This window comes from Macaca fascicularis, chromosome 14 (genome assembly GCF_037993035.2).
Source record: "Macaca fascicularis isolate 582-1 chromosome 14, T2T-MFA8v1.1".
NCBI classification, from domain to species: domain Eukaryota; kingdom Metazoa; phylum Chordata; class Mammalia; order Primates; family Cercopithecidae; genus Macaca; species Macaca fascicularis.
The window spans coordinates 58280771-58306097 of record NC_088388.1 but is presented as its reverse complement, the minus strand read 5'-3'; the positions used below and the strand labels follow the sequence as shown (position 1 = coordinate 58306097).

Sequence of the window (25327 nt, the reverse complement as noted above, 5' to 3'; positions counted from 1 at the left end):
ATAGTCTGAAAGGGGTGTCTCTACCCCTCCACACCTGCTTGGCTTGGCTGGGTGGTTGGCTGCATAGATCTACAGCTAGGTTGGGTGGTGGAAACCTTAGACAGGTTAGCCAGCAGATTCAAGTGGGCTCTACAGGGCTGGGAATAGCCAGTTAGCTGGGAGGAGTAGACCTAGGCTGGTACACAGTGTTGATTCATGTCCCAGGTCTTTGGGTGATGCCCAGAAGATACCAGAGCCAGTAGAGTCTCCATATGAAGTAGCTATGGGTGCTTCTCTAACAGTATGTTATGTATACCCTTCATCTCCTACCTGCCAGCCAGTCTGTTCTACTGTTTAGCACACTGGGTATGGGCCAAGGAGATTCTCAGTGAAGTTTCAAGATGAAGCCAGAGAAGGGGTAGGCAAACCCAGCAGCAAAGTGAAGGCAAGTCAAGGAAGAGCTCAGGCTCAAGGGTGAGGGGTGGTTGGCAGAGAACCCATAGAAGGGTTATACTGTAGGCCCTGTTTGGAACTGGGGTACATGGAACCCAGCAGGAACCCAGGCTTTTCTTTGCAAGGTTGCAAGAGTCCTGGTCAGTGTGCTTGAGTAGGTGAAAGCAAATTGAACCAGGGTGAGGGAGTATGGAAGGTAGGAAGGAGTTAAAAGGCCAGGGTTCTACCCTGGCCCGACTACTCATATGAGCCCCTTTTTCACTTCTCTGGGACTCAGTTTCCCTACTGGAAATGACAGCTGAGTTTGAAAGTGTCTGCAAGATCTGGCCAAGCATTCCAATTCTGCAGTTTGTTCTAGGAGCTATATGGAGTGGTCTCTTTGTAAGCACCGCCTTTGCCTCCCTCAGTCTTGACCTCTTGAGTTCCAAAGTGTGGAGACAGGTTAGGATCCTCTCAGTTTACTGCTGCCCTTATGTTAGAGCTTGACGGAGGCCCACATCTCAACAGTGGAGAGACAAATCTGTTTACCATATTGAAAAACCTGAAGAATTGCCCTCCTGAATGAGCAGCCTCTGCTGGCCCCAGCTGGGTAAGTGCTCACCTCTGACAGCCCAGCAGTCAGTTCAGATGCCCTCAGTTACCTTTTTAACTAGTTTCCCAAAAAACAAAGAAACCCAGACCCAGGCTGGGGAGCACAGCCACCCGCCTTCTCAGCTCCAAACCACCTTGTCACAGATGGCAGCTTCTTCAGCTCCAAGCTCCTCAAACAAAGCCCATACATTACTGCCAGATCCAGCTTGCAATCTTTCATTCTGTCCAAAGTAGCAAATCTGTTTACCATATTGAAAAGCCAGAGGAGTTGCAAAAAAATGGTGGAGAGAAAAAGTTGTTTTGTGAATTATAAAATGTGAGCTTGAATTTTTTACCATGTGATTCATTTCTGTATCTCCAGAATGGAAAACAGAAGATAGTCAGGATACATGTGTGTTGAACATTTTAATTTTGAAAAGTTACAGAAGGAGTTTTATAGGTAAACCTTTTCCTCTGGATCTTAAGAGGAGGGAAAATTCGGTGCTTATTTTTCAAGAAAAAAAGTAGAGCCTGTTTCCAGCATGTTTTCTTACCTCCCCTGTGACAGGTGTGAACTTGAGTGAGAGATGAGAAAGGAATAGGTGTCCATGCTTGCTTTCTGTGCTCAGCTCCCAAGGGGCTCCGGGGCCGGACTCCCATGGCACTAGTGGCGGTTCTTTGTCCCTGTGCAGTGCTGGAAGAAGCCACTAGGTGGGAGTCAGGGACAAATGCTGGGAAGTGAAATCCCAAAGAATGAGGTACAGCATGGGCTTTGTATGAGAAAACAACTTTTTATTTTTCTCTTTTAGATAAAGATAACATAAGCATCTCTCATTATTGAAACTGCTTAACTGCACCTAGGTCTGCTGGCAAAGATAATTCTTTGCCATTTTCCTTAGAAACAGTGGACAAAGGGCAGTCAAAGGAGGGCTCCACTGTTTAGGGTGGGGGAGAAGAGACAGGGCTGGTCCTGGGAGCATAGACCTGACCTTCCCCTGTGGATATGAAGAAACCTCTCCAGATTTCTTGACTGCAGTGCCTTCTGCTGGGGTGCTAGTAGGATGGCCCTTTCCATTCCTGGGGGCATTTCCTAGCCCACAGTGTATGTCATGCCCTGCCCTAGAGAAGCTTCCTGTCCCCTGGGGGATTTTGAATGCCCTTTTCCTGGCACAGCAGCCAAGGGGGCCTTCAGCCACTGCAAATTTAGCAGTTTTAATTTTCCTGGATCTTGATCCCTGCCCCCTAAAGTAAATTTACCCTACTAAATTCTAACAATCCGGCTCCTTTCAGACCTGACCTAAAGAGACTATTTCAGCCTCTAAGAACCAATGTTTATAAATGACCAAGAATGTGCAAACACTGGTGAAAGAGCAAATAAATCCTTCCCTACTAAATTTCCTGCTTCAGGCCCAGGGGCCATGGTGGACGATGTTGCCAGGTTAGCATAACTTGAGGTCTGAGCATGTGGACAACCACTTACTCTCCACTCACAAAAGAAAAACCTGCCAGAGACACACTACCAAGAGCCTTCTGCCCTTTCAGGTACCTGCTAGTGGGCAGGCAGGCCTCCAGGGAATTTATGCTTCTAGGCAAGTTTGTTTAGTAATTAGGAGGTTTTTGTTTTTGTTTTTGTTTTTTGTTTGTTTGTTTGTTTGAGACAGAGTTTTACTCTTGTTGCCCAGGCTGGTATGCAGTGATATGATATTGGCTCACTGCAACCTCTACCTCCTGGGTTCAAGCAATTCTGCCTCAGCCTCCCAATTAGCTGGGATTGCAGTTGTGCACCCCCACGCCGGTCTAATTTTTGTATTTTTAGTAGAGACAGAGTTTCACCATGCTGACCAGGCTGGTCTTGAACTCCTGACCTTAGGTGATCCGCCCACACCTCGGCCTCCCAAAGTGCTGGGATTACAGGTATGAGCCACCATGCCCGGCCTTGAGAAACTTTTGAAAGCAGTTTCCTAACTTCTTACTCCTCCAAGTGTTGTCCTGGGACCAGTAGTACGAGCATCACCTGGGAGCTTGTCAGCAGTGCACAACAGCAGGCCCCATACCCAACCTACTGAACCAGAATCTGCATTTTTACTAGAACCCCCTCGGGTCCAGGCAGTTCATTCTGGATGGGGAAGCACTGTTTTAACCCAGGGGTTAGCAAACCATGGCCCACACTTAGCCTGCTGCATATTTCTTACCCTCATCAGCTAAGAATAATTTTTACATTTTTCAAGACTGCAGAAAAATCACAAGAATGTTTTGAGATGGGAAAATAACATAAATTCACATTTTGGTGTTCATAAATAAAGTTTTACTAGAACACAGCCACACACTGGTTTTGGTGTTGGCTGTGGCTGCTTTTGCACTGCAAATGGGAGAGTTGAGTATGAGAGAGACTATATGGCCCACCAAACCCAAAATATTTACCATCTAGCCCTTTACAGGAAAAGCCTGGTGACCTTTGTCCTGATCTGTTTTGGAAGTGCGTTCTCCATGCTTGTGTTCTGTGGAGGCTTGAGCTGCAGTGGCCAGGACTTCCTCCACTGCGCTCTTCACTCCCTTCCCCCGCTTCTCCTTCTTACTAGCAGCGGGCCCACTGTGCACCATGTCTGTTGAAGAACACAAGTTTGTATCTGACTTATGAGGATTTATGAGGGAGTGTCCTAGCAGCTGCCACCCATGGCCCAGAGGTGAAGGCTCAGGGCTGAGCGGAGCCCAGGATGCCTGTAGGTGATAGGTCAGTGGAACAGCATGTGACCATGAGATTCCTCTCAGTTTACAGTTCTGCCTGATAAGATGCTGCTGACTTCTGGTAGGCAGCTGGAGTAACACATCAGGGGACCTCAGCTCCTTTTTCAGCCATTCCCTCAAGTACTTGGAATTCCAGTCAGGTAGGTGACAATCCTGGGGTTCTCTTCTGGACCTTAGGACAGGGGTGGAGCAAGCTATAGTGACTTTCCCCAGCAAACCTGACCACCCTGGCCTCTTAGCTGTGTTTTCACTCCCAGAACGCTCAGCCTCACAGTCTCCTGCCCTTTTCCCATAGCTGACTGCTGCATATTGCAGGCAGTAATGAGTCTGGTTGTAGGTGAGCAAAGTACTTCCAGGAAGGCCCTGGGGGCTGTTAGGTCACTGTAGTGACCCCTATTTGTGCACCCTCTGTGCTTCCTGAGGACTTCTGTCTTCAGGGACGGGTCCAGCGAGTCTGAGACACCACCTCACAGGAGCAGTGTAATGGGAGCAGGAAGCCCAGGCACCCGAGCTCCCAATAATAAGGACAGCCTAGACCTTTGGGAGTAACTACCTAGGCCAAATAAAATCTGGGCCTCTAGCCTTTTGGGAGTCATGGACTGTTCTGATAATCTGACAACTCTTTTTCAGAGAAAGATTTGTGAATACAAATAGTGGTACTTTGTATATATTTGGTGAACATATTTAGGGGCTTTTCTGATCCCTGGAATTCCATCCGTAGATCAAGTGAGGTGCCCTGGACAGGATGGACTTCTAGGGCAGTGGTGCAGCCATGGGTTTGCCTTGCCAGGCCAGCGTGATGAGGGAGCCACGACAGGGACCCAGCTGCCCCTGGGGATGGGGTGAGTGAGGAGGCACCTTAGCTTCTCAATCCATCCCATTTCACTCAGCCCCTCCTGTTTTCCCCCTGCCAACCTGCTCCTAGGTCTTTTGGGGTGTTAATTTGTGATTTTTGAGTTGAATTACAATATAAGTAAAATGTACTTTGGTGTTTAAGGAAAAACAATGCTGAGGTAAGACTTGCTACTTGAGGATGCCATAAAAATGTCAAGAATTTAACTGCAGTTTATCTGGATTCTTCCCTACCTTCCTCCCTTTTCTGTCCCTTTCTCTCCCCCACTCCGCACCCCCCACCTTTGTTCATCACACATTGAGTTGAGCTAACAGAGGAAATGGGTCCCGTCTTTTCCTCTTTGTGTCAAACATCTTTACCCTGGAGAAACAGACCTTCAAGTCTCTTTTCTTCAAGTAGAATTTTAGTCTTACTTTACCAGTCTTATCATTTGAGCCTTATTCTTTTATCCAAAAAATGTTTAAATTCATACTGTGTGCTAAGAATTATAGGCATGGAAGTAGGAGAAGTGAGGTGGAAATCAGACATACTTCTGACAGTCTGGCGCAGTAGGGGTGGTCTGGTGTGACAAGGTCAGTGATGAAGTAGAAGGGAACGCAGGTGCTCAGGAGGGGATAGAAGAGGGACACCTGAGTCACAGCTCTGTGTAAGCTGGGAGTGAGCAAGGCTGATGAGAGCAGCCATGTTGGCCACCTTTCTCTTTCCTCCTCTCTTGTACCAGAACCTAAGGGAGAGCACTGTGCTCATCCCAGGAGCGTGGGGGATTGTCTACCATCCTGTAGAGGCTGGAACTCTGCACCACCTCTCCCTATCCAGCTCCCAAATCAGCTTGTCTACCTCCTCTTCCTTGGAGTCCTAGATATACCTTTATTGCATACCATGTGGTAATTCTTAACCCAAGGCAGGAAGTTTTTCGTTTGCCTTGGATGCGGGGAAAATGTGTATTGACTGGATGAATTTCTTTATGTGACTTATTCAGGCTTCTAGACAGAGATAAACCAACCTACTTACCCCTGTACCTTTAGAGATATTCTTCCTTGGCAACATCCTGCCATAGCGTGGGCAGGGAACCTGGGCTGGGTGGGTCACACTGTGCTGTGGAGCTGGGCCAGAGGTAAGGAGCAAGGGGCTAGAGCTCAGCGCATGGGTAGGAAAGCCTGCTTTTCCTTTCTGGCCTCTGTCTGGGTGTGTCTCCAGGAATTTACTCCTCCCCTCATGCCAGCTGCTGGCTAGAGCTCTCCTCCTTGCTGCCTCTGTGATCTCTGTGGGCTGGCCCAGCCTGCTGGGGACTGTGCTGCCAGGCTTTGTTGGGCCCTGCTTCTGGCCCTGGTGGACATTGAAGCCATGCTGAGGGACATGCTGACACCCAATAGGGACTTCTCTTCAGACTGGGCATTCCAGGAAACCCTGGAGGTGACCCCCAAGGGACCTGGGAAGGCCAGGGCAGTCACAAGATATGCATCTGCAAGTCCTTTGCCACAGCAGAGCTCAGGGCCTTGCATGTAACCACAATTCCCACCGCACCCACATCAAAGGTCACTTTCACAATCAGTCATAGCCAAAGGCCACACATTAAGGGCTGGGCAAGGGAGAAAAGCTGTTTTTAGCGGGAAGCTCTCAAAGGAGATGGGAATATGAGGAGGAGGTGGGGGCTGGCATCTAGGGAGTGCTGGAGGGGCCACCTGGAGAGCCCGCCTGTGACCTGCCCTGACAGGAGGAAAACAGTCACAGCTCCAGGTCTCCGTCAGCCTTTCCAAGGCCCCTGTCTACCCAGCACTGCTCCCTGAGTCTCATGGAAATGCACATGAAGCAGCCTCAACCTTTCCACCTCCTTGGTTTGTAAGGCAGGTAGTCCAGAGTGGGGGACAGCCAGAGAGGCAGGACCCTCCAGCCCTGGCCCCTGTCCAGAATGTGGCCCCTAGGGAGCCCCGGCTCGTGGCCAACAGCCCAGGGCCAGACTCCCCTGAGTTTGCAGCATTTGGTCTCTAATGGATGGTACCACCAGCGCCAAGGACAGCAAACGCTCTGTGCAGGGCCCATCGCACAGCAGGACCAAGAACCCAGACTGGAGCTGCTTCTGAATCTGCTCTTTTTTGGAAACAACAGGCTTTCCTCGGGGCACAGCCTGTCACTCGCCTGGAAAACGGGTAGGCGTGGGCTTCAGGGTGGGGGTCAGGCTGTGTGTGGGAACCAGCGAGCTCCTCCAAGAGCAGCACTTATTTTTAGTCTTCTCCCCAGTCCCAAATAAACTGAGAGCAGCTGGGAGCCCTGGGTAAATGCAGAGTGAAGCAGAGACAGGAAATCGGGGCTCTCAGTAATGAGTTCCAGCCACTCCAGAAGGGGGAAGCCAGACAAGGAATTTTCTTCAGGACTGTTTCCCTCTGGCAGGCTCCGGTATTATCACTGAGAACGGTCCCGTGTGTGTGCGCTTGTGTGTTGTGTGTACAACTCGTGTCCAAGTCTTCTTTTTCCCCTACCTTTGTGTTACATTTGATTTCTCCTCAGGGCTCTGAATCCCAGTCCTGGTGCGTGTGTGTGTGCGTGTATGTGTGTGTGTGTGTTTGTTGGGGTGGTCGGGGAGGACACTGGAGCAGCGCGCTCTTCTCTGAGTCGCTGTGTGTCTGAAACTGTCTAGGGAGAGGCTGAAGGACGCAGGCCAGGGAAGTGGGGAAATTTGAACACAGCTTGGAGTTCTTGAGTGGGGGAGGGGGCAGAGGCAAGGAAGAGGAGAGAACTTGGTCTCCAGCCAGAAAAAGGGCTTTTTCCACCAAGGCATCTAACTGCTGACATGGGTGCCCAGCATGGATGGGGACATTGATGTTTACAAGCATTTCTCGTGGCTGAAGAGGGTAAGTGACTGGCTGCTTTGTCTGGGTCTCCGTGGAGATGAGTGAGGGGGAGACGCTTTAGGGTGTTTTTGGGGCTGTGTGCGTGTGTGTGGTAGGGGGAGGTATTGTCCGGCAAAGCCCTGCTGTGGCCAAGTTCTTCATGAGAATCTAATTATAGACACCAGGGAGAAAACAGTCAGCTGTCTTTGTTTCTCCACTGACATTCTAGTGAATGAGCCTCTGTACAGAGAGGCAAGAATGGAGTGAGGAAAGTTGGTTATTTTAACTTTGGCACTTAAACAGTCAGAAGCTCCAGACACCGTGACCAGAAAAATGTGCCCACCGCTTTTCAGTTTGAGGATGTAGGGAGGAAGCTGCTGCCTTTTTAAATGTACTGGGTTCGGAAGTTGTTTAACTCATTCTCACTGTGATGTTATCCGGTGGAGCACACATCTGCTATCAGCAGAATGAGCTTCTGCATTTCCGGAGGAAAGCTTTCAGGGAGTTCTCTTTTGAATGCTCTGAAGCTGAGGGTTTATGTTGCAAGTTGTTCATGCCCTTTCTTTAGAGGACAAACCTGAGTGTGTGGTATGAGCAAGGAATGAATGGACGTTGGGGGCTGGAGTAGCATCGTACTCCTAAGGCTCTTTCTTCTTTTGTGGCTGCCTTTAAATTGGCTAAGATAGGTATGAATTGATTTTCACACTAAGGGATTTTAGGCTGAATGTTTTTCAGAGGCAGGAATGGCAAAAGCAGCTGACGGGTTAGAAATTTGACATTGTAACTGCAGAAGGACAGAAGAGCCAGGAAGCATCCAGTTCAGAAGGGGCATGCAGATGCCTGGACCTCGACTCCCAGACACTGGGCTGGCTGGCTTTTGTGTGAGTGCAGCAGCACTCCTTCAGCAAATCTTTACTGAGTTTGGGTACTGGGTGTATGGTAGTGAGCAAAATGGAGCCAGTCTCTTGTGGATCTTCTACCTAATGCTGGAGATGTAGGTGAAACAGTCCCAGGAAATAAACCTCAGATTACAAACAATAAGTGTGCCTGGAAGAAGAACAGAAGACAAGGGACTGCTGTTTTGATGGACAAGGGGTGGGGGATTGGGGGGAGTGGTCAGGGAGTTTGAGAAAATTATACTTTGCTGAAAACTGAAAGAGCAGTAAGAATGAGTCAGGTGAAGAATGGGGTGAAAAACATTCCAGGTAAAGGGGATGATGTATGCAAAGGTCCTTAAGCAAGACAGAGTCTGCCAAGTGTCCAGATTGAGGGAGAGCTCGTGTGGCTGAGCACGGTGATGGCAGGCAGAGGTGGGCAGACGCCAGATCACGCAGGACAGTGAAGGCCACCGTAAGGCTTTTGGGCGACATGGTTTGTGTGCTGGGGGACTTGTAGCAGGGAAGTGACATGGGATACATTACGGCGGTCCAATTTGTATTTTAAGAAAATTACTCTAGCTGTGATGTGGTATATGGTAAGCTATGTTGGGAAAAGTGAGGCAGCTGAACACAATTATAGGGCTGTAGGGCTTGAAGAGATCGGTTAGTACAAACCCCTCATTTAACAAAGCCCAAGATGGGCTAAGAACCTCATGGTATTAGTGTCATAGCTATTAGTGGTGCAGCCTGGTCTTGAACCCTATTCTGTATCTCCCAGTCTAGTTCTCTTTATTCATCTTCTCTGCCAAGTATGTATAAAATTATTGCTTTAGAACCCAGCAGAAATCCTGTCTGTGCCCAGCCCCTAGGGCATCACAGTCACCAGAGAGCATGCTGAGATGACCAGACGTTTTGGGAAAGGTTTGCATCATCTTACGTTTTTTAAAAGTCCCACTGGGGAGATACTGGCAGGAAATATGTAAGAAATGCACTGTCCATCACTTGGTCCTTCTTTCCCTGTATTCCAAATGAAACTTTTAATCAAGAAATCCTTTCAGCCAACATATGCCTAGGATTGTCAGAGCCTTGTCCCAGCCCCTGGGGCAGATACTGTAACTCTGCCTACTACAGGAGAAGTTCTGTGTGCGGAAGAACTAATTTTGCATGTGATGCAATGTAAGAAGGCCCTTCTTGTCCCAAGACCCAGGGTATTCTGGCTCCTGTGGACAGTTAGAAGTTTGCTTAGGGAAACTTTAGGTAAGGAGACTTTAGAACCCCCCAGGATGACTCATAGCAAAACAGATATTTTTCTTCTACTTTTAGAATTTTAAAGAGCATTTTACAAAAGCAAAACTCAAAGTGTTAGACATTTCATAGGCAGTGTGAAAGAGTATTTTCCCTATTCTCTACCCTAAACACTACTGCCAGATTTTTAAAATCTTCTTTGAAAAAAAAAACAAAAATAAATTCCGTTTCATCCTATGACCCTGATGATGAGCCCCCCTGGACTCACCCTTAGTCTAGAAGAAAAATCTCAGGCCCTTCAGCTTGCTTGGCCTTTGAGACCATTAGCACCTTAACTTACCTTTTTAGTTTTATCTTTTATATCTACCCTAATGAGCTCCCAAGTGTATTTCTTCCCTTTTCTGAGCTTTTACCCCAGATGACCACCTCCTATCTAATTCTCTTCCACTTCATCTGACTCCATCCAGGCTGTCTTTTCCCAAGAAACCTCTGCTGGCCCTCCCTCCCCACCTCCTGTAGCCCAGGTCTGCAGCACTTCCCATCTGCACAGCTCACCCACCCTTTCTCCTGTGCTCCCTTCAGCTGAGGTGGCATGGAGAGCTGGTTTCTCTGAACTCATGTTTTTGAAGGTAGAAACACTGTCATCTTCATTCTCCTTTACAGAGGGTGTAGATTCTGGAAGAAGAGGTACCTGGTGCACAGAGCAGGAACGCTTTCCCTTTGAGCAGTCCAAGGTGGTAGTTAGTGTCTCAGGGCAAAGGGGAGATACCTATGGTCAGAGAGGCAAGGAACTGGAGGGGAAATATTTGCCCAGAAAAGAAACCTTGCTCCAGGGTCCTTGTGGGATGGGATAGTATATAATATTATATAGATACTATAATATTATATGATATAATATATATAGATTATTAGATATATTGATAGATAGATAGATATATTATATAGATACTATATATATAATATTATATAGATATTATATATATAATATATAGAGATACTATAATATTAACATTATAGTTAAGAATATGGAGTCTGGAGTGAGGCCTGGATTAGAATTCTGGCATTGCCATGTTTACCAGCTGTGTGATCCAAGGTAAATTATCTCAAAAGCCTGGATTTCTTCAACTGTAAAATAAGGGAGATAATAGTACCTATCACATACAGGCTTTATGAGGACTAAAACGATACAATTAGTACAGTGTCATGCATGTAGGAAATACTCAATAACATGTTTGCTATTAACTGCTGTTGGTGATTATCAGGAAGGGAGAAGTTGAAAGAGGAACAGATGGGACCAGGTTCTCTCCTAGCAGTGCCTCTCAGGCCATTCAGTGCTTCAGCTCTATGTGCTTTCCCACACTCAGATTGAGGTCTCAAACCAAGCATATTGAAAATCTAGAAGAGGCAGGCCGGGCGCGGTGGCTCACGCCTGTAATCCCAGCACTTTGGGAGGCCGAGGCGGGCGGATCACAAGGTCAGGAGATCGAGACCACGGTGAAACCCCGTCTCTACTAAAAATACAAAAAATTAGCCGGGCGCGGTGGCGGGCGCCTGTAGTCCCAGCTACTCAGGAGGCTGAGGCAGGAGAATGGCGTAAACCCAGGAGGTGGAGCTTGCAGTGAGCCGAGATCGCGCCACTGCACTCCAGCCTGGGCGACAGAGCGAGACTCCGTCTCAAAAAAAAAAAAAAAAAAAAAAAAGAAAGAAAACCTAGAAGAGGCAGCTGCAACCTGGGCCATCATAGGTGACCAGAGGCCTCATTGGCTGCTGGATCCGGCCAGCTTGGCTGTGGTTGCTGAGTGAAGGCTAATCAGGGCTGATGCTCTAGTTCATTCTCTAACAGACAAAGCCTAGGGATAAGGTAGTCTCCTGCCACAAGTATCCAGAGGGACTCAGTCACAAACAGCTCCCACCTGTCCTACATTGAGGCCAGTGGATCCAACCCACACAACCATGAACACGCCTCTAAAAATAGCTCCGAGCAGGGTCTGTGGGACCCACCCACTGCTCTTTCAGCAAGAATTCATTTTCCCAGGAACAGAAATCCCAGACTGTCAGCATCTTCACACTGCTTCCTGGCTTCCAGCACTCTCAGTGCTTAAGCAAATTCCAACTCGAAGTCACAAAGAAAATGGAATCACTACAGGTCCCCCATGCAATTGGCTTGGGTTCTGCAGTAGAAAGTGGAATGAACTTAAGCTGCTAATGTGAGACTTTATTCTGTGTCATCTGGTGCTCAAATGGTTGATCCAGTAGCCTGGCCACTTGGGCCAGAAGAGCTGCAAAGGCGGACACATAGGCACCCTTGCTCCAGACACTGACTTGTCTTGCATTCATGTTGGACTGCAGAGAAAGTTACAGAAATAGGCAGGAGCTTCTGTGAAGACTGTTTCTACTAGTTAAGAGCATGGATCCTGGATCTAGATTCCTTGGGCTCATATTTCACCTCTGTGTAGACTTGGGCAATTTATTTAACCCTCTTAGAATTCAATTTCCTTGACTATAATATATGGATAAACAGTTCTATATATATAATATACACATGTGTATATATATACACACACACACATACACACACACACATATATATATATACACACACACATATATATATATTTGAGACAGTCTAGCTTTGTCACCCAGGCAGTGGTGCAATCTCGGCTCACTGCAACCTCCTCCTCCTGGGTTCAAGCGATTCTCCTGCCTCAGCCTCCTGAGTAGCTGGGATTACAGGCATACGGCACCACGCCCAGCTAATTTTTGTATTTTTAGTAGAGATTGGATTTTGCCATGTTGGCCAGGCTGGTCTCAAACTCCTGATCTCAGATGATGCACCCGCCTCGGTCTCCCAAAGTGCTAGGATTACAGGCGTGAGCCACCGTGCCCAGCCAATTCAATATGTGTTAAGTGTTTAGGAAGCACTTCATAAGTGTTAGAGTTATGGGGATGATGACATCGATCAGAACTGACAACCTGTGGTTACTCAGGAGCCATGTACCCAACCTTGATTCTGAAAAGAGAGGTTTTTCAATCCCATGGGAAAGGCAACAGTGGATATGGTCACCCAAGAGCACTAGCTGTCCTCAATTTCCTATGATACCTCCTATTTCTAGTCAACACACCCAAGGTACCTGTACATCATGTTTCCTGGTATAATTTAGAAGCTAGAATTCTGCGATCTCTGACACCCAGCACCTGTTACTCCTGCCAGCTCCTTGAAGAGAGGTCTCTTTTACCCAGTGGGATTTAACAAAGTGGCATCACACCAGGGTCATTTGCTGAATAACTTGTGGGCACTGCAGAGCAGCGCAGTCATTGTTGGTTTTGTGGGCTGGCAGCAGCACTTAGGGATCCTTTGACTCGTCCCTGCTTTTCTCTGTCCCATCCTCCATAGCAGCTCTTTCACACTTTTCCATTAGCCTCCAACCTTATACTCCCCTTTCAACTGATGTCGCTACCAATGTCATAGAGAGAAAAAAAAAAAAAAACAAGAAAGAAATAAAAGACAGCCAAACTGAGATGAGTCTCTTACCCTTCCTCCCTTTCACTGCAAAATGTAACTGTGTTTCAGCATCCTTCTGTTTCATGGGCCAAGAGTCTCTTCTCTCAGCCAAGGCTATCCCAGTATCCTGTCCTTGACCCAGTCCTCTTCCATCTCCTCCTCTTCCTCTGATTGTTTCTTCTCTCGGCTCCTCCCTGCCTATTTGTCCCTTGCCCTTGGTGGAAAATGCTTCTCAATTCTCAGGGAAAAAACAAATCAAAACTGTCTTTGACCCTGTGCTTGCCTCTTCATGCTGCCTTATAACTTACCTTCCTTTCACCAGTAAGATCCTTGGTGAGTTGTTAGCCTGCTTGTTCATCTCTACTCCCTCCTGGTCACTCCTGAAGCCAGTGAGCACTAGCTTTGTTCCTATAGTCAGCTTTTAAATTCCTTCTGTAATGTTGTTCTTGCTGCCTCTAGTTCCCAAGCAATCTTCCCCATATACTTTCCTTTGTATTCACTTCCATCTGGAAATCTTATAGGATTAATGGCATTCTTGTGACCCAAGGAGCAGCTCCTCATTTTGGCCCTTGCCTAATTCTGTGTTCTCCAACTTTGGATCTTTCATGCCTATATGATTGTTTGTTGCTCATATGGGAGGTCTAGACAGTTGAAGAGACACCAGGCTCCAAAGCCTCCAGGGGAGCTAAGAGAGTCACAGCGCCCACTCCACCCCAACTCTAGCACCCAGTCCTGCTGCACTGTCTCTGAAGCTGTTTCCAGTAATAATGACTCAGTGCGTCTATTGGAGTTGGCAAGGTGAGGACAGTCTTCAAAGAGTATTCTCTTTTTACTCTCCTCTTGGCTTTCACATCCTCTCATTACAGGATACCAGCACACATACAAATGCTGTTTCTGCAGCCCAGTGATATAAGCTTTTTAAGTGTCCAGCCACCAGATAAAGAGAATTTAGCAGTGACTAAGCTCAGCCAAGGTTATAATTTTGGGGAAAAAAAATCTTGGTAAATCAAATGTGTTTCTCTACAAATCTAGCTCCCCAGGAAGATCAGTTAGGAGCTTTGTGCCAGCCCCTTGGTTGGAGAGCTGATGGCCAGTTCATCTTCAAGGTGTCCTGTGTTTGCCGTGTTAGTTCCAGAAGACCACAATGCCTGAAGGGTAGTGATTGTCATAGCTTCATGGGTAGCATGTCTGTATTGGGAAGGCTATTTGCAAAGCTGCTGTTCTCACGTTCTCCTAGGGGAATTCCTTTATAGCCTTCAGACTCAATCATTCAAATGGTGCCTCCACTTTAAAGCCTCTTCTCTCTTTTGAAGGTGAAATATTTTTGTCTCTCCTCTATGCCCCTGCCATTCATGTGCGTACAACTCTTTATGATAGTACTTATTACATCCTGCTGCAAAGGTTGATTTCTTTTTAACTTCTGTCCTTATTCCTATAATACCACAGAGCTTTTTAAGGGCAGGAACTAAATCATTATTTAGTACAGAAAGTGATACTTAGTGGGTGCTCAAGATTATTCAAGTCATTGAATGAACATGCATGGAGTGTGATGACGTGAACATTGGTCAACCAAGAAGCTATTTATTTGCTGTTTATGAACTCTGATTTGTTCTTCCTTAAAAGAGGACATTTAGATAATTGGATGATAACCCCATCAGCAATACTTAACCTCACCTTATATATAAATGAGGGGAGGAGGGCATAAGGGTCAAGGTCAGGATAGACTTTATCTTGTTGGACTCCTAGTAGCAAAGGATCTGATTGCACTCTATTCACATTGCATTTGGAAGAAATTTCTTTAACACTGTGCCAAAGATGGTAGATTGGCTTGACCATTCTTCACCTAGAAAAAGTAGAACTGGTCCTGGGAATAGTCAGGTTTATAATAAGTGCCAGAAAGCCCTAGAACTCCTTAATAAAAAAATCTAAGGGAAGTTTTCTTTTTTATAAGCACCTGCCTACACTCATACTGCTGGGATCCCTTGGTGTTGGGTAACCAGAGTCCTGTAGCAGGAATTGACTAGCTTTTGTGATCCAATCATTTTTGTTTATTTATTTATTTTGGTCCCCTTACTTTTAAGGTTTATGTCTTCTAAGTTTCTAAAAGGGGTTGCATGTGAGTGGTGCTTCTGAGCTTAAGATATAGCCTTAGTAACTTGAATATCTCCCCTGATGCCCTGTGCCTGGCAGCTATGGTTCACTTGTAACTGGTTTTCTGGATTTTGATAAGATCCTTTTGACCAGGCAGCATGGAAACACTATACATTTTCTTTTGTTTTCTTATTCAGCTAAAAATACATGTCATCTAAATGGCTAAATAAGGCAGAATCATTTTAAGGCTTATCCAGGACAAGGTTACCCAATGTGCTATGTTCAAAATCTCAGCGTATTTACAGGCTTACCCAACATGCTGTATTCAAAATCTCAGCGTATTTACAGGCAAAGAGCCGTCATATAATTTAACATGCTCTGACCAGTTGGGACAGTGTATGTACTATGGCCAAGATCCTGAAGGCACTGGAATTTATAGCTTATTAGAAGCACTGAAGGAAATGTAACTCTACCTGGCCAAGATGACAGCTATTGATATCAAAAAAAAAAAGGAAGGCAGATGCATTTTGAGGATCCCAAGGCAAGAGCCCTGAGAAGCAACTGTTGGCTTCAGAAACCAACATGATGGCTAGAGCTGTCACACTGGAGAACTGACTGTCTTAGATTTTCCCACACTCCTTACTTGTATACCAATGACAGCCCTGTTGTGATCTTCCCCTTGCCCCATTTGACTACTCTGGAACCAACTCCTTCCCCTAGTTCAGTGAAGTACAGTGCCAGAAGGAAGTCTCCTGGGTCGTGCCAGTTGGGGAGTGCTACAGAAATGCCCTCACCCAGCATCCCTGAGGTGTACCAGAGCACATGTGAAGGGTGTGTTCTCCTTGCAAATGCCAGCCAGGCCATAAAGCAGTCATGCTGCCCACAAATCTGCAGGACCCCAGCCATGGCATCAAGCACTCACACCCTGTCTAGAGCTCCATGGAGAGACTAATATGGCTATCCCGTGGCCACGCTACAGTGGAAGGGCTAGGCCAGGAGAGAGCATTGTCATGGATATGAACAGCCACTGCAGTCAGAGGGTGATGTCTTTGAGGAGGCTGCTGGGGGTTAACTTGGCTGAAAAGTTCATGTTTAACCCGCATTTGAACTAACCACTAGATTGGAACAGAAATAAAAACCCATGTGTTTATGATTGGTTATTATTAGCTACAGAAATTCCCAGTATACTCATTATAAACATGTATCTAGCACATAATACTTACAGTACACAATAAAACACTTGTACGAAAGCAAAAAATGTGGCCATGAATATATGACTCCAAAATGTGAGCACTTTTTCAGGGATAGTGCAGAAGTGAACTCATCTTTGGCATTGTGGCCCAAAGGCATGATCCCAGGGCTATTAGCTAATGATGGGTTCTGTGTTGTCACTATCACAGAGGCTTTCTTTTTGTTTTGTTTTGTTTTTCATTTCAAGCCTGAAAGTATTTTGGTTATTGTTTCCTTGGGTTGTTTGTACAGATCTTTATAGATATTTCTTAGGCATCCTGATCAGAAATATTGCCCCCATTGTTCTCTTACACAAAAAAAGTGAATTAATTAAAACTTTTTGTAGAAAGCATTAAATGATGCCTTCTAACTGGTGCTTCTAACTGAACATTGGTCTTTTAGATTAAACAAAGCTAAATTCATTTATAAGTTAGCTAAATTCATGTGTTAAATTATAATTTAAAAATCATTTCCTATGATTATTCAAAAAAAAAAGTATTCCTATGATTATTCAAAAACTGTTTATGTCACACAGGAGTACTTAGAGCACCCTACTATAAAGAGCATTCTATAGTTTTAGTACCACACGTTTTCAGGTATACTGACCCGACTTGACGCTCTCTGTTGCTCCATGAAGCATAATTTTTTCTTTTGAAAGGATGGAAAGCCTGAGATGAGGTGACCTACCTGAGATTACACATGGTTAGGTGCATCCCCAGCCTCCTAATTATTCTTGGTTTGTCCTCTTTCTGCAGAGAAGGTGGTCCCTTGGGGAGGAGGATGCAACAGAAATTCTGTAAATGAATATGGAAGCAACACAAGAAAGTCCCCAGGGATCCCCTGACTTGAAGTTCAGCTGGGCCAAATCAGGGGCACAGGAAACCCAGAGCTCTCAGCCTCCCAGTGCCCAGACCTGGCATTTGTATAGCTGTGTCTGACATGTAATTCTCTCGACATAACTACTTAAACAGTTGTTAGATATATTTCTGTTATTTACCCTTCATTTATTCATTTTCTGATTCATTTTCTGATTATATCTTTTAGACTTTAGCTCCTGTTTATTTCTTGTTTTGTTTGAACTTACTTTTTCATATCCCACATCCTGCTCCCCACCTCCACCAACCCCGGTTGATGCCCATGGGCCTGTTGCATCTTGTATTCATTCCCTGTCTTAACCTTTTTGCTCTACATGGGAAATAAGAATGGAAGCAAACAGGTGGTGGATAGAAAGTCATCTATTCCACACACAAAAGAGACTGGGTGTCCTTTTTATCCTAGTACATCCCACACAGACACTCCCTATGCCACAAAGTAGATCTCAATTAGCCCCTGACGATAATCCTGGTTTGAACTATAGTTGGCTTAGGACCGACAGTCCTATCTTAAAAATTACCAGTTTAAACAAATCAAGCAATAGTGGCAGAATTCCTTTGCAATTCAGAACTATATCCAAATAGCAGGAATTCTTTCCTACAGGTCTGTTTCCAAAGGAGTAAATTTTAGTCAGTTGATCACCTTTTGAGACAAATGCATTAACCAGAACTTTGGTTGCAAATAACAGAAACTCAGTTTGAACCAGGCCAAGAGGGAACCAACAGGAAGGGCTGGAATATATCTCTGCTTTTAGACAGCATGCACCAGGGATGAGAATGCCTCCAGTCTTTTTCTTGGCTTTTGTTTGCTTTTCTGTGCACATTTGGTTCATAGCTGTCTCTTGCTGCAAACCAGCTTTTTCCCCGTGGAGCAGGACATGGCCACTGACAACCTCAGAACTATTGCACCACCACTACCATGCTATGTTCCCAAGTTTAAAAATTCAGAGGAAGGATTTCAACAAGTCAAGCTTGGATCAAGTGGCAGGGAGATGAGGATCTTTCTAAGAAGATGGCAGCCCTCATTTGTGCCACATAATTACAGTAAAAGCGATGATCTCAGCCTACTCTACACAAACAATAGATTCCATTAAAGCAGGGTGCTGAAGAATTCTCTGCCAAGACTGATACAAGTCTTCTCTGTTCCTTTTCCTTAGCAAGAGAACAAGGGGAAAATTCGGCTGATCTAGGGTTCACCACAATTCCTGATGAAGTTTCTTTTTTGGACCTTACACATCCCCTGAAAATCTCATCCCTAAAATGCAATGTTCTCCAAGGTGCAGAAATCTTGATTTCTTGAGTCTGCCAGCATCCAGCTCTCTGTGCCTGAGGAACTTATCAAGAGTAAATTTCTTACTGACCAAGGGGAGGGATGGGAGAGGCAGGGACAGGACCTGGTTTAGGTTAGGCTAGTGTCATTGTACGGTCCAAAATGCCCCTTATGTGGAGACTATCCCTGCTGGAATCTTGCTGGTCAGCCAGTCCTCTCCCTCCTGGCTACTCACAGTTCTCTTTCTATCCTCTCCCTGCTGAGGCTGATTGACTATCATGATCAACTCCAGAATCCCAACCATAGAATATCCTGCACAGCTGATACATCTTTCTGAGGCCCCTCTCAGTTAGGGATGGCTTAGAAAATACCCACACCTTAGGCTGTTAATTGCTCAAGCTGCACATTAGGCTTGCCCAGCCCCAGCAGTGGTAGCTGTTTGGGTCTTATAGAAACAGACCCTAGGATAACCTGTAAGAATCAAGGAGATGTGTTGTCACTGTTTCTGAAACACTCTGGAATATTACTCTCAAGGCCTAGGGAAGACCTTGATATGACAACTCCGTGCTGTGTTTTATATTTGCCTCCACAAGATCTGAGTTTTAGAGGATGAATTCCTTGTGTCTGAGACTTTTTTCAACCTCTTGAGAGCAAAGCTTGATAGACAGAAAGGTGGTTTGGCTTCAATAATCTTGACTAAAGGTGCTGAGTTCTTAACGATATGCATTCAAGAAGCCCTTGTCTTGATTCAGTTCCATGATATAGGAGAGGTAGTATGTTTCACTGTGGCATTCTTTAGTCAAAATTGAAGAGGATATGGAAATATCTGTAGTTAACAATTCTCCATAGGGCACACAGATCACATGGTTCTCACAATATTTTTAGGTAACTAACCTGAATTACAGTATCAGAAACAGTTCTGACAATGGAAAATTTGAATGAGAAGATTGACTTTTCCCTGTCACATTTGTAGCAATAACCATCAAAACAGAGGGGGAGGAAGTTTGATCAAATATATGTAACAGAGCTTACCATTGGCAGGTCTAGCCTAGTGGCTAATGTCATTGGTTGAGTAAAAGTTAGCTCTTTCTTATATTCATCTGTGGGTTGAGCATCCTTAACAAGTAGAACAGGGGTTAGATGATACTCTCCTTTATAGTCACTTGCCATATCACAGTGGGAAACAATAGAAAATTAGCATGTAGGCCAGGTGCAGTGGCTCATGCCTGTAATCCCAGCACTTTGGGAGGCCGAAGTGGGCAGATCACAAGGTCAAGAGATGGAGACCATCCTGGCCAACATGGTGAAACCCCATGTCTACTAAAAATACAAAAAATTAGCTGGGTGTGGTGGTGCACACCTGTAGTCCCAGCTCCTCAGGAGGCTGAGGCAGGAGGATCGCTTGAACCCAGGAGGCAGAGGTTGCAGTGAGCCTAGATCGCACCACTGCACTCCAGCCTGGTGACAGAATGAGACTCCATCTCAAAAAGAACAACCAAAAAAAAAAAAAAAAAAAAAAAACCCAGAAAATTAGCTTGTGGCATCCTTCAGAATTTGATTGGACTTTCTTTTCTGTGGAATGTGGGCTTGGTTCTTGTAACCTGACTTCATTCATGGAGAGCTGGGCAACTGCCCTATCACTGATTTACCTAATCAGGAACATGGACAAGACTTTTCAGGGACGCCTCAAACCTGGAATCATGCAGGGACCCACTATCCATCCAAGCCTTCTGTTTGCAATTCCACTATTAAAGAAGCAGGTATACTTGTTGACCAAGCAAGCTCTCTTTAAAGTAGAGCAAAACAGAGGTGTGTCCTAACTCAGTCCTTTAAAATATATTTCTCAATAAATTGGAATCACATTTTGATAACCACAAAGCTTATTATGCCCTGATGATGTAGTCATTTTATAATGCAAGAATGATACCAGAATGTGATTGAACCTGTTGCCATATTATAAGAATACAGAATATACAGATTCACCCAAAGGCAAATCCTTACCTTTGGCTGATGAGTATTAGCATTCAGCAAGACAATCCTCTTCTTGGCCCTGTTCTCAGATGCTTTCCAAGTTTTTCTCCAGGCGTAGGTGGCATTTGATCCTGGCCTATGCCCTTCTGAAGAATTCAGTTTTTTTTTAACATCCCAGTCCTATATAGATCATGAAAACACATGGCTCTGACTTCATCAAAAGCAAAGGCTAGTGATACTTTGCGTTTCTGTCTGGAACATTATCTTTCACTGCTGTTTAATACCTTTAAAAAGCTTGCTGGAGACCAGTGATTTTGAAGGACCTGTAGAAGAGGAAGATGCACTGGGTGCGGGAGGGACCTGTCTGCCATGCACACCACTGCTGTATGGACCAGTATGACTGCTAGGAAAGGAGTTGGCTCCTTGAATCTGTTATAGGAGGGACAAATATCAGGAACCACTGTTCTAGGTCCTCTAACAGTGCTTCTAGATTTTCAAATATATTTTAATTAATAGAAACATTTTGTAGGAAACTCAAACATTATGGCAAAGTGCTCTGAACAGTGCCTGGCACATACTGAGCACAAGGTGCTTGCTGTATATTTACAGCACTGTGCCTGAATCGTATTATATTAGTCTCCATAGAATTGCTTTCACCTTTGGCCCATATTGTCCACTAGCCTCTGAACTATTCTGAGAACATCACACAAAAACAATGAGTTCTACTGGGCTCTGTTTACTCTAAGGGTGTCATCATGGGTATTGCTGATCCCATTACACAAAATCTCTGGATGAAAACATGAAGTTTATCCCTTGCTCCAGAATAATTATGCTTCTCCTAGGCAATTGATTTGATTTTACCACACTGATCTGCGCATCCGTTAACTTGATTGTGCTTCTCTTTTTTCATTGGCTGCTAGCGTGGATCTAGATTTTTGATCCCCCTTCTAGCATGTGTTATAGAATCTGGGTCATACATTTTATTAACTGAATTTCTGATTTCAACTTTCTTACTCTTTGTCAACTAATAAAAATAGTTACCTCTCTGGGTGATTGTATGGGTAGACCTTTTATTATAATGAAGAATATACTGCACACCATTTGAATAAGGCATAGTTGGTACAGTGGCTTCTGGAGTCTGTGGAAGGAGTCTTCCCTTTAGTCTTCTGTCCTTCATTTCCTGCCAGAGAATGGGCAGCTGCCAGAGCTAGGTGGCTCCGTGTCCATGTGGACTTGGCACTGGGGTTCTACGTGCAGAGCTTCACTTGGACACCTGGGTCCTTTTTAATTCTCTGTCCACTGGAAATCACCATCATATGAATTATTTGACAAAGAAGTTGACCTGCTATTAAGAATTATTCTCCTATCATTCCTTCTCAGGTTCTGAGAAAATATAGATTATAATATATTCTTGGATTCTAGTCAGAGGATTTGATCATGTGAGAACTGGAATATTAATTTAGCAACAATAAACTGCCATTAACAAAGAAGTCATTTGTGATTGTTAACGTTCTTAAGAGCTTCCATAACAATGAACAAGACATAGACTCCAGAGGGGCTGGAGCAGAAGACAGAGGTGTGGCAGCAGGTGCTGCCTGGCACAGCTGGCCTGGGGAGTGGCCCCTGGGCCTGTCCTCCGGCTGCACCTTCAACAAACAAGCAATGCATCTTTCACTAGTGAGACTCCACGGTTTGAATGCAGTATGCTTGGTCCACATTTCTGTTCTAGGACTGGGCATGACTCTGTTGCCTCCCTCACCTATGCAGTGCATTGGGAAGGGGTGGGATGAGAGGAGGAAGGAGGTGCCTTTTCTCATGGTGGTGGGAGAGCCCATGCTAAAAGTTGAAATGTGGGGAAATGGCCTAGGACAAGGTAGCCCAACTCTGGGTCTCTCACATCTGCCTCTGCACAATTAAGACTTTCCTCTAGGGTAGTAGACACCTCCCTCATGAATACTGAAGCACTGATTTCACTGGACCAGCTCAGATTATATGATACTCAGTTCCGCATTTAGCAATTGGATCTACTTTTTCAGACTGCCAACCTTTTAGGTGGCCTATTGCAGACCAGTCTGGTTTCAGTCTTCCATTCGCATGGAGGAAGGAGGTGTTGGGGCCAGCTTGGTGACATTAGCTCCTTCTCTCCTGTCTGCCCACAACCAGGTCAGACACACCCAAGAAAGTGACACCTCCTTTCTCTGCTCGGGGCATTTGTAAGATTCTGCTTCTCCTCTGACATTTCACATCCTCTCCCTTTCCTCTGTTTTCTGTAGTTTCTGGCTACCTGTCATTTCCTGTGCTTTTGCTCTGGCATCCCTCTGGCTATTATTTAAGTTCTTCTCAAGATGTTTGTCTTAGCTTGCTTCTCTCAGCTCTAGCACTGCAGAAATGTGACCTGCTAGCCTGGCTACCAAAGCTCTTATTAGAGGGTGAGATTGGGGTGGGAAGGGATGTGTGAGTGAAGGGCCTTGCATTTGACATCCTCCATCCTTCGTGCTCACTGTGATATTCAGGATGGGCCTCCATGCAGCAAGGTGTGCCTTGGCTTCAGGGGACCCTGGCATGAGAGTTAGGAGATACCAAGATCTATCCAGAAGCTGTTCCCATGTAGTCCCTTGGTGTATGGTGCCAGCTCTCCAGTCTCCTCAAAGAGCAGACCCTCACTGTCAACATGCCTCTGGAGGCTGTGCCTCTGGCTAACCCAGACCCAGCTGGTCAAGTCAAGCACTGCTGGGCCTAGAGTTTCACAGAGGCCCTCCTGGCCAGGAGTGAGGTCATCCAGGGGGTGGTTGTGCCAACTTTCAGGGCACACCTTTCAGTGGCATGTGATCTGGTTCTCCTCATGGTAGTTTTGAAATCTTGTGGTTTCCTGTTTTGATGAGTGGTTTTGTACACATAATCAGTGAAGCTATCCTCACAAATTACATGCATCCCCTATTTCATTTAGAAGTTGGTAAGATGTTTTTCCAACCTTTTAAGTGTATTCTTTTTTTTCTGTCCTCTTTAGTCCCAGGTAAACCACCACAGTGCTGCTAGTAATGAAACCTACCAGGAACGCTTGGCACGTCTAGAAGGGGATAAGGAGTCCCTCATATTGCAGGTGGGTACTGTTTGGTGAGAACCAGCTTATCCTGTTACCTCCTACTATGTAGTTTCCCCTACGTGGAAGGGAAGCACAAGGGATTTTCTCTGTTGGAATTTTTCTCCTTCCAAAGCATATGTTTTTAGAAAAGACTTTTCCTGAAATAAAACATTAAGTAACTCAGGGGACATTTAACTCTAGACTTGGCTTTGGGGGGCTGTGAATTCATTCATTCATTGATCATGCACTACCAAGCACTTGCCTCTATACACTGGAAGCCCCATGACCAGGCTGATTTCCAGGTGCTAAGAATGAACAAAATGGGCCCTGTCCCCCAGAAGCCCCTGAGTCTTGTGCGGGAGGGGAGATATATCCTCATGCCACTAATAAAACAGAGCTGTGGGTGATATGGGCCTAAGGGTGAATGCTAATGGAATCAAGTCCAAATTGTCTGACGCTGGATCTAGACTGATCACTTTGATGCCAAATCCCCTCGAGCTGGTAATGGGCTAAGCCTTTGATCGCTGTCTTGCTTGAAAGAGAGGAACTCTAAAACCTTTTACGGAGAAGGATAGTCGAGGGAGCTTTTTTTGCTCTTGAAAGTTTGTGTGCCTTGGTAGGACATAGAGTTAGGTATTCTTGTAAGAAGGCTGTTGAAGAAGCAGGTCTAGCACTTTGCTGTGTTAACTCTTGAAAATATAAATTGATTTAGCAAGCATTTATTCAAGGTCTGGTATGCATCAGATATTAATTGGTGATTTGGAAAATATAAAGGCTCGTATCCTAATCCCAGCTCCTTAAAAGCTTAAAGGGTGATGAGTTAGACTAGTGATAGAATGAAGGGAGGGGTTGAGGGAGGCCTGGCCCCCACCCCAGGCTGTGGGCTTTAGCTTGGAGCACTAGGGTTATGAGGTGGCAATGTGTTTGTTTTCTCTCTTTTTACCTTATATGTTTTATTCTTTCATTGTATTTTATGAACATAAGGGTAATGAATGATTTTAGAAGCTTTTAAAATTCTAAAAATTTGAAGAACCAGGTTAACATTTTGGCCTTTTTTCCAGTGTATGTTTTTTTTTTTTTTTCTCTTGCCTCTATTCTAAATAACTGAGCTCATACCAAATATACAGTTTTACTTTGAAGTTTTGTGTTTTTCTTCACTTCATTAATTTCTTCATTATAAAATAATTGAGTATCTACAACTTGTGAGATGCTGGTTTTAGATGCTAGGATGCAGCAGTGAAGGAAGCAAACTAAGTTCCCATTCTTGTGGATCTTCCATTTGAAAGACAGAGAGTGGGCCAGGTGCAGTAGCTCACGCCTGTAATCCCAGCACTTTGGGAGGCTGAGGCGGGTGAATCACCTGAAGTTAGGAGTTGGAGACCAGCCTGACCAGCATGAAATCCTGTCTTTACTAAAAATACAAAAATAAGCCAGGCATGGTGGCAGGTGCCTGTAATCCCAGCTACTCAGGAGGCTGAGGTAGGAGAATTGATTTAACCCAGGAGGTGAAGGTTGCAGTGAGCTGACATCGCATCACTGCACTCCAGCCTGGGCAACAGAGCGAGCCTCCATCTCAAAAAAAAAAAAAAAAAAAAAGAAAAGAAAAAGGAGAGTGTGAATTGACAATAAGCCAATACATAAACTATTTCAGGCACTGGTAAGAACTCTGGAAAAAAGTAAAGCAGGATGAGGATTGTGTAGTAAAAGGAAGATCTCCTTTACAGGAGGAAGCCGGGCAGGGAGCCATGCAGATACCTG

The 25327-nt window shown here is 45.3% G+C and overlaps 1 protein-coding gene across 43 annotated transcripts in view; it reads left to right on the top strand.

Moving 5' to 3' along the window:
- Positions 1–25327, top strand: part of PPFIBP2 (PPFIA binding protein 2) — a 144303-nt gene that overhangs the window by 56252 nt on the left and 62724 nt on the right. For 21 of the 43 annotated variants that reach the window (XR_012423421.1, XR_012423420.1, XR_012423419.1 and 18 more), the window contains one exon: positions 23495–23587. Coding sequence is in view for 22 of the 43 variants with exons in the window: in XM_005578732.5 (XP_005578789.3) it covers positions 23495–23587 (93 nt within the window). In the remaining 21 variants the exon portion in view is untranslated. Of the gene's footprint in view, positions 1–3797; positions 3888–6167; positions 6748–6851; positions 7450–23494; positions 23588–25327 lie in introns of those variants that run through there. The other 22 variants (XR_012423424.1, XM_074014445.1, XM_074014437.1 and 19 more) reach the window with 4 other exon arrangements.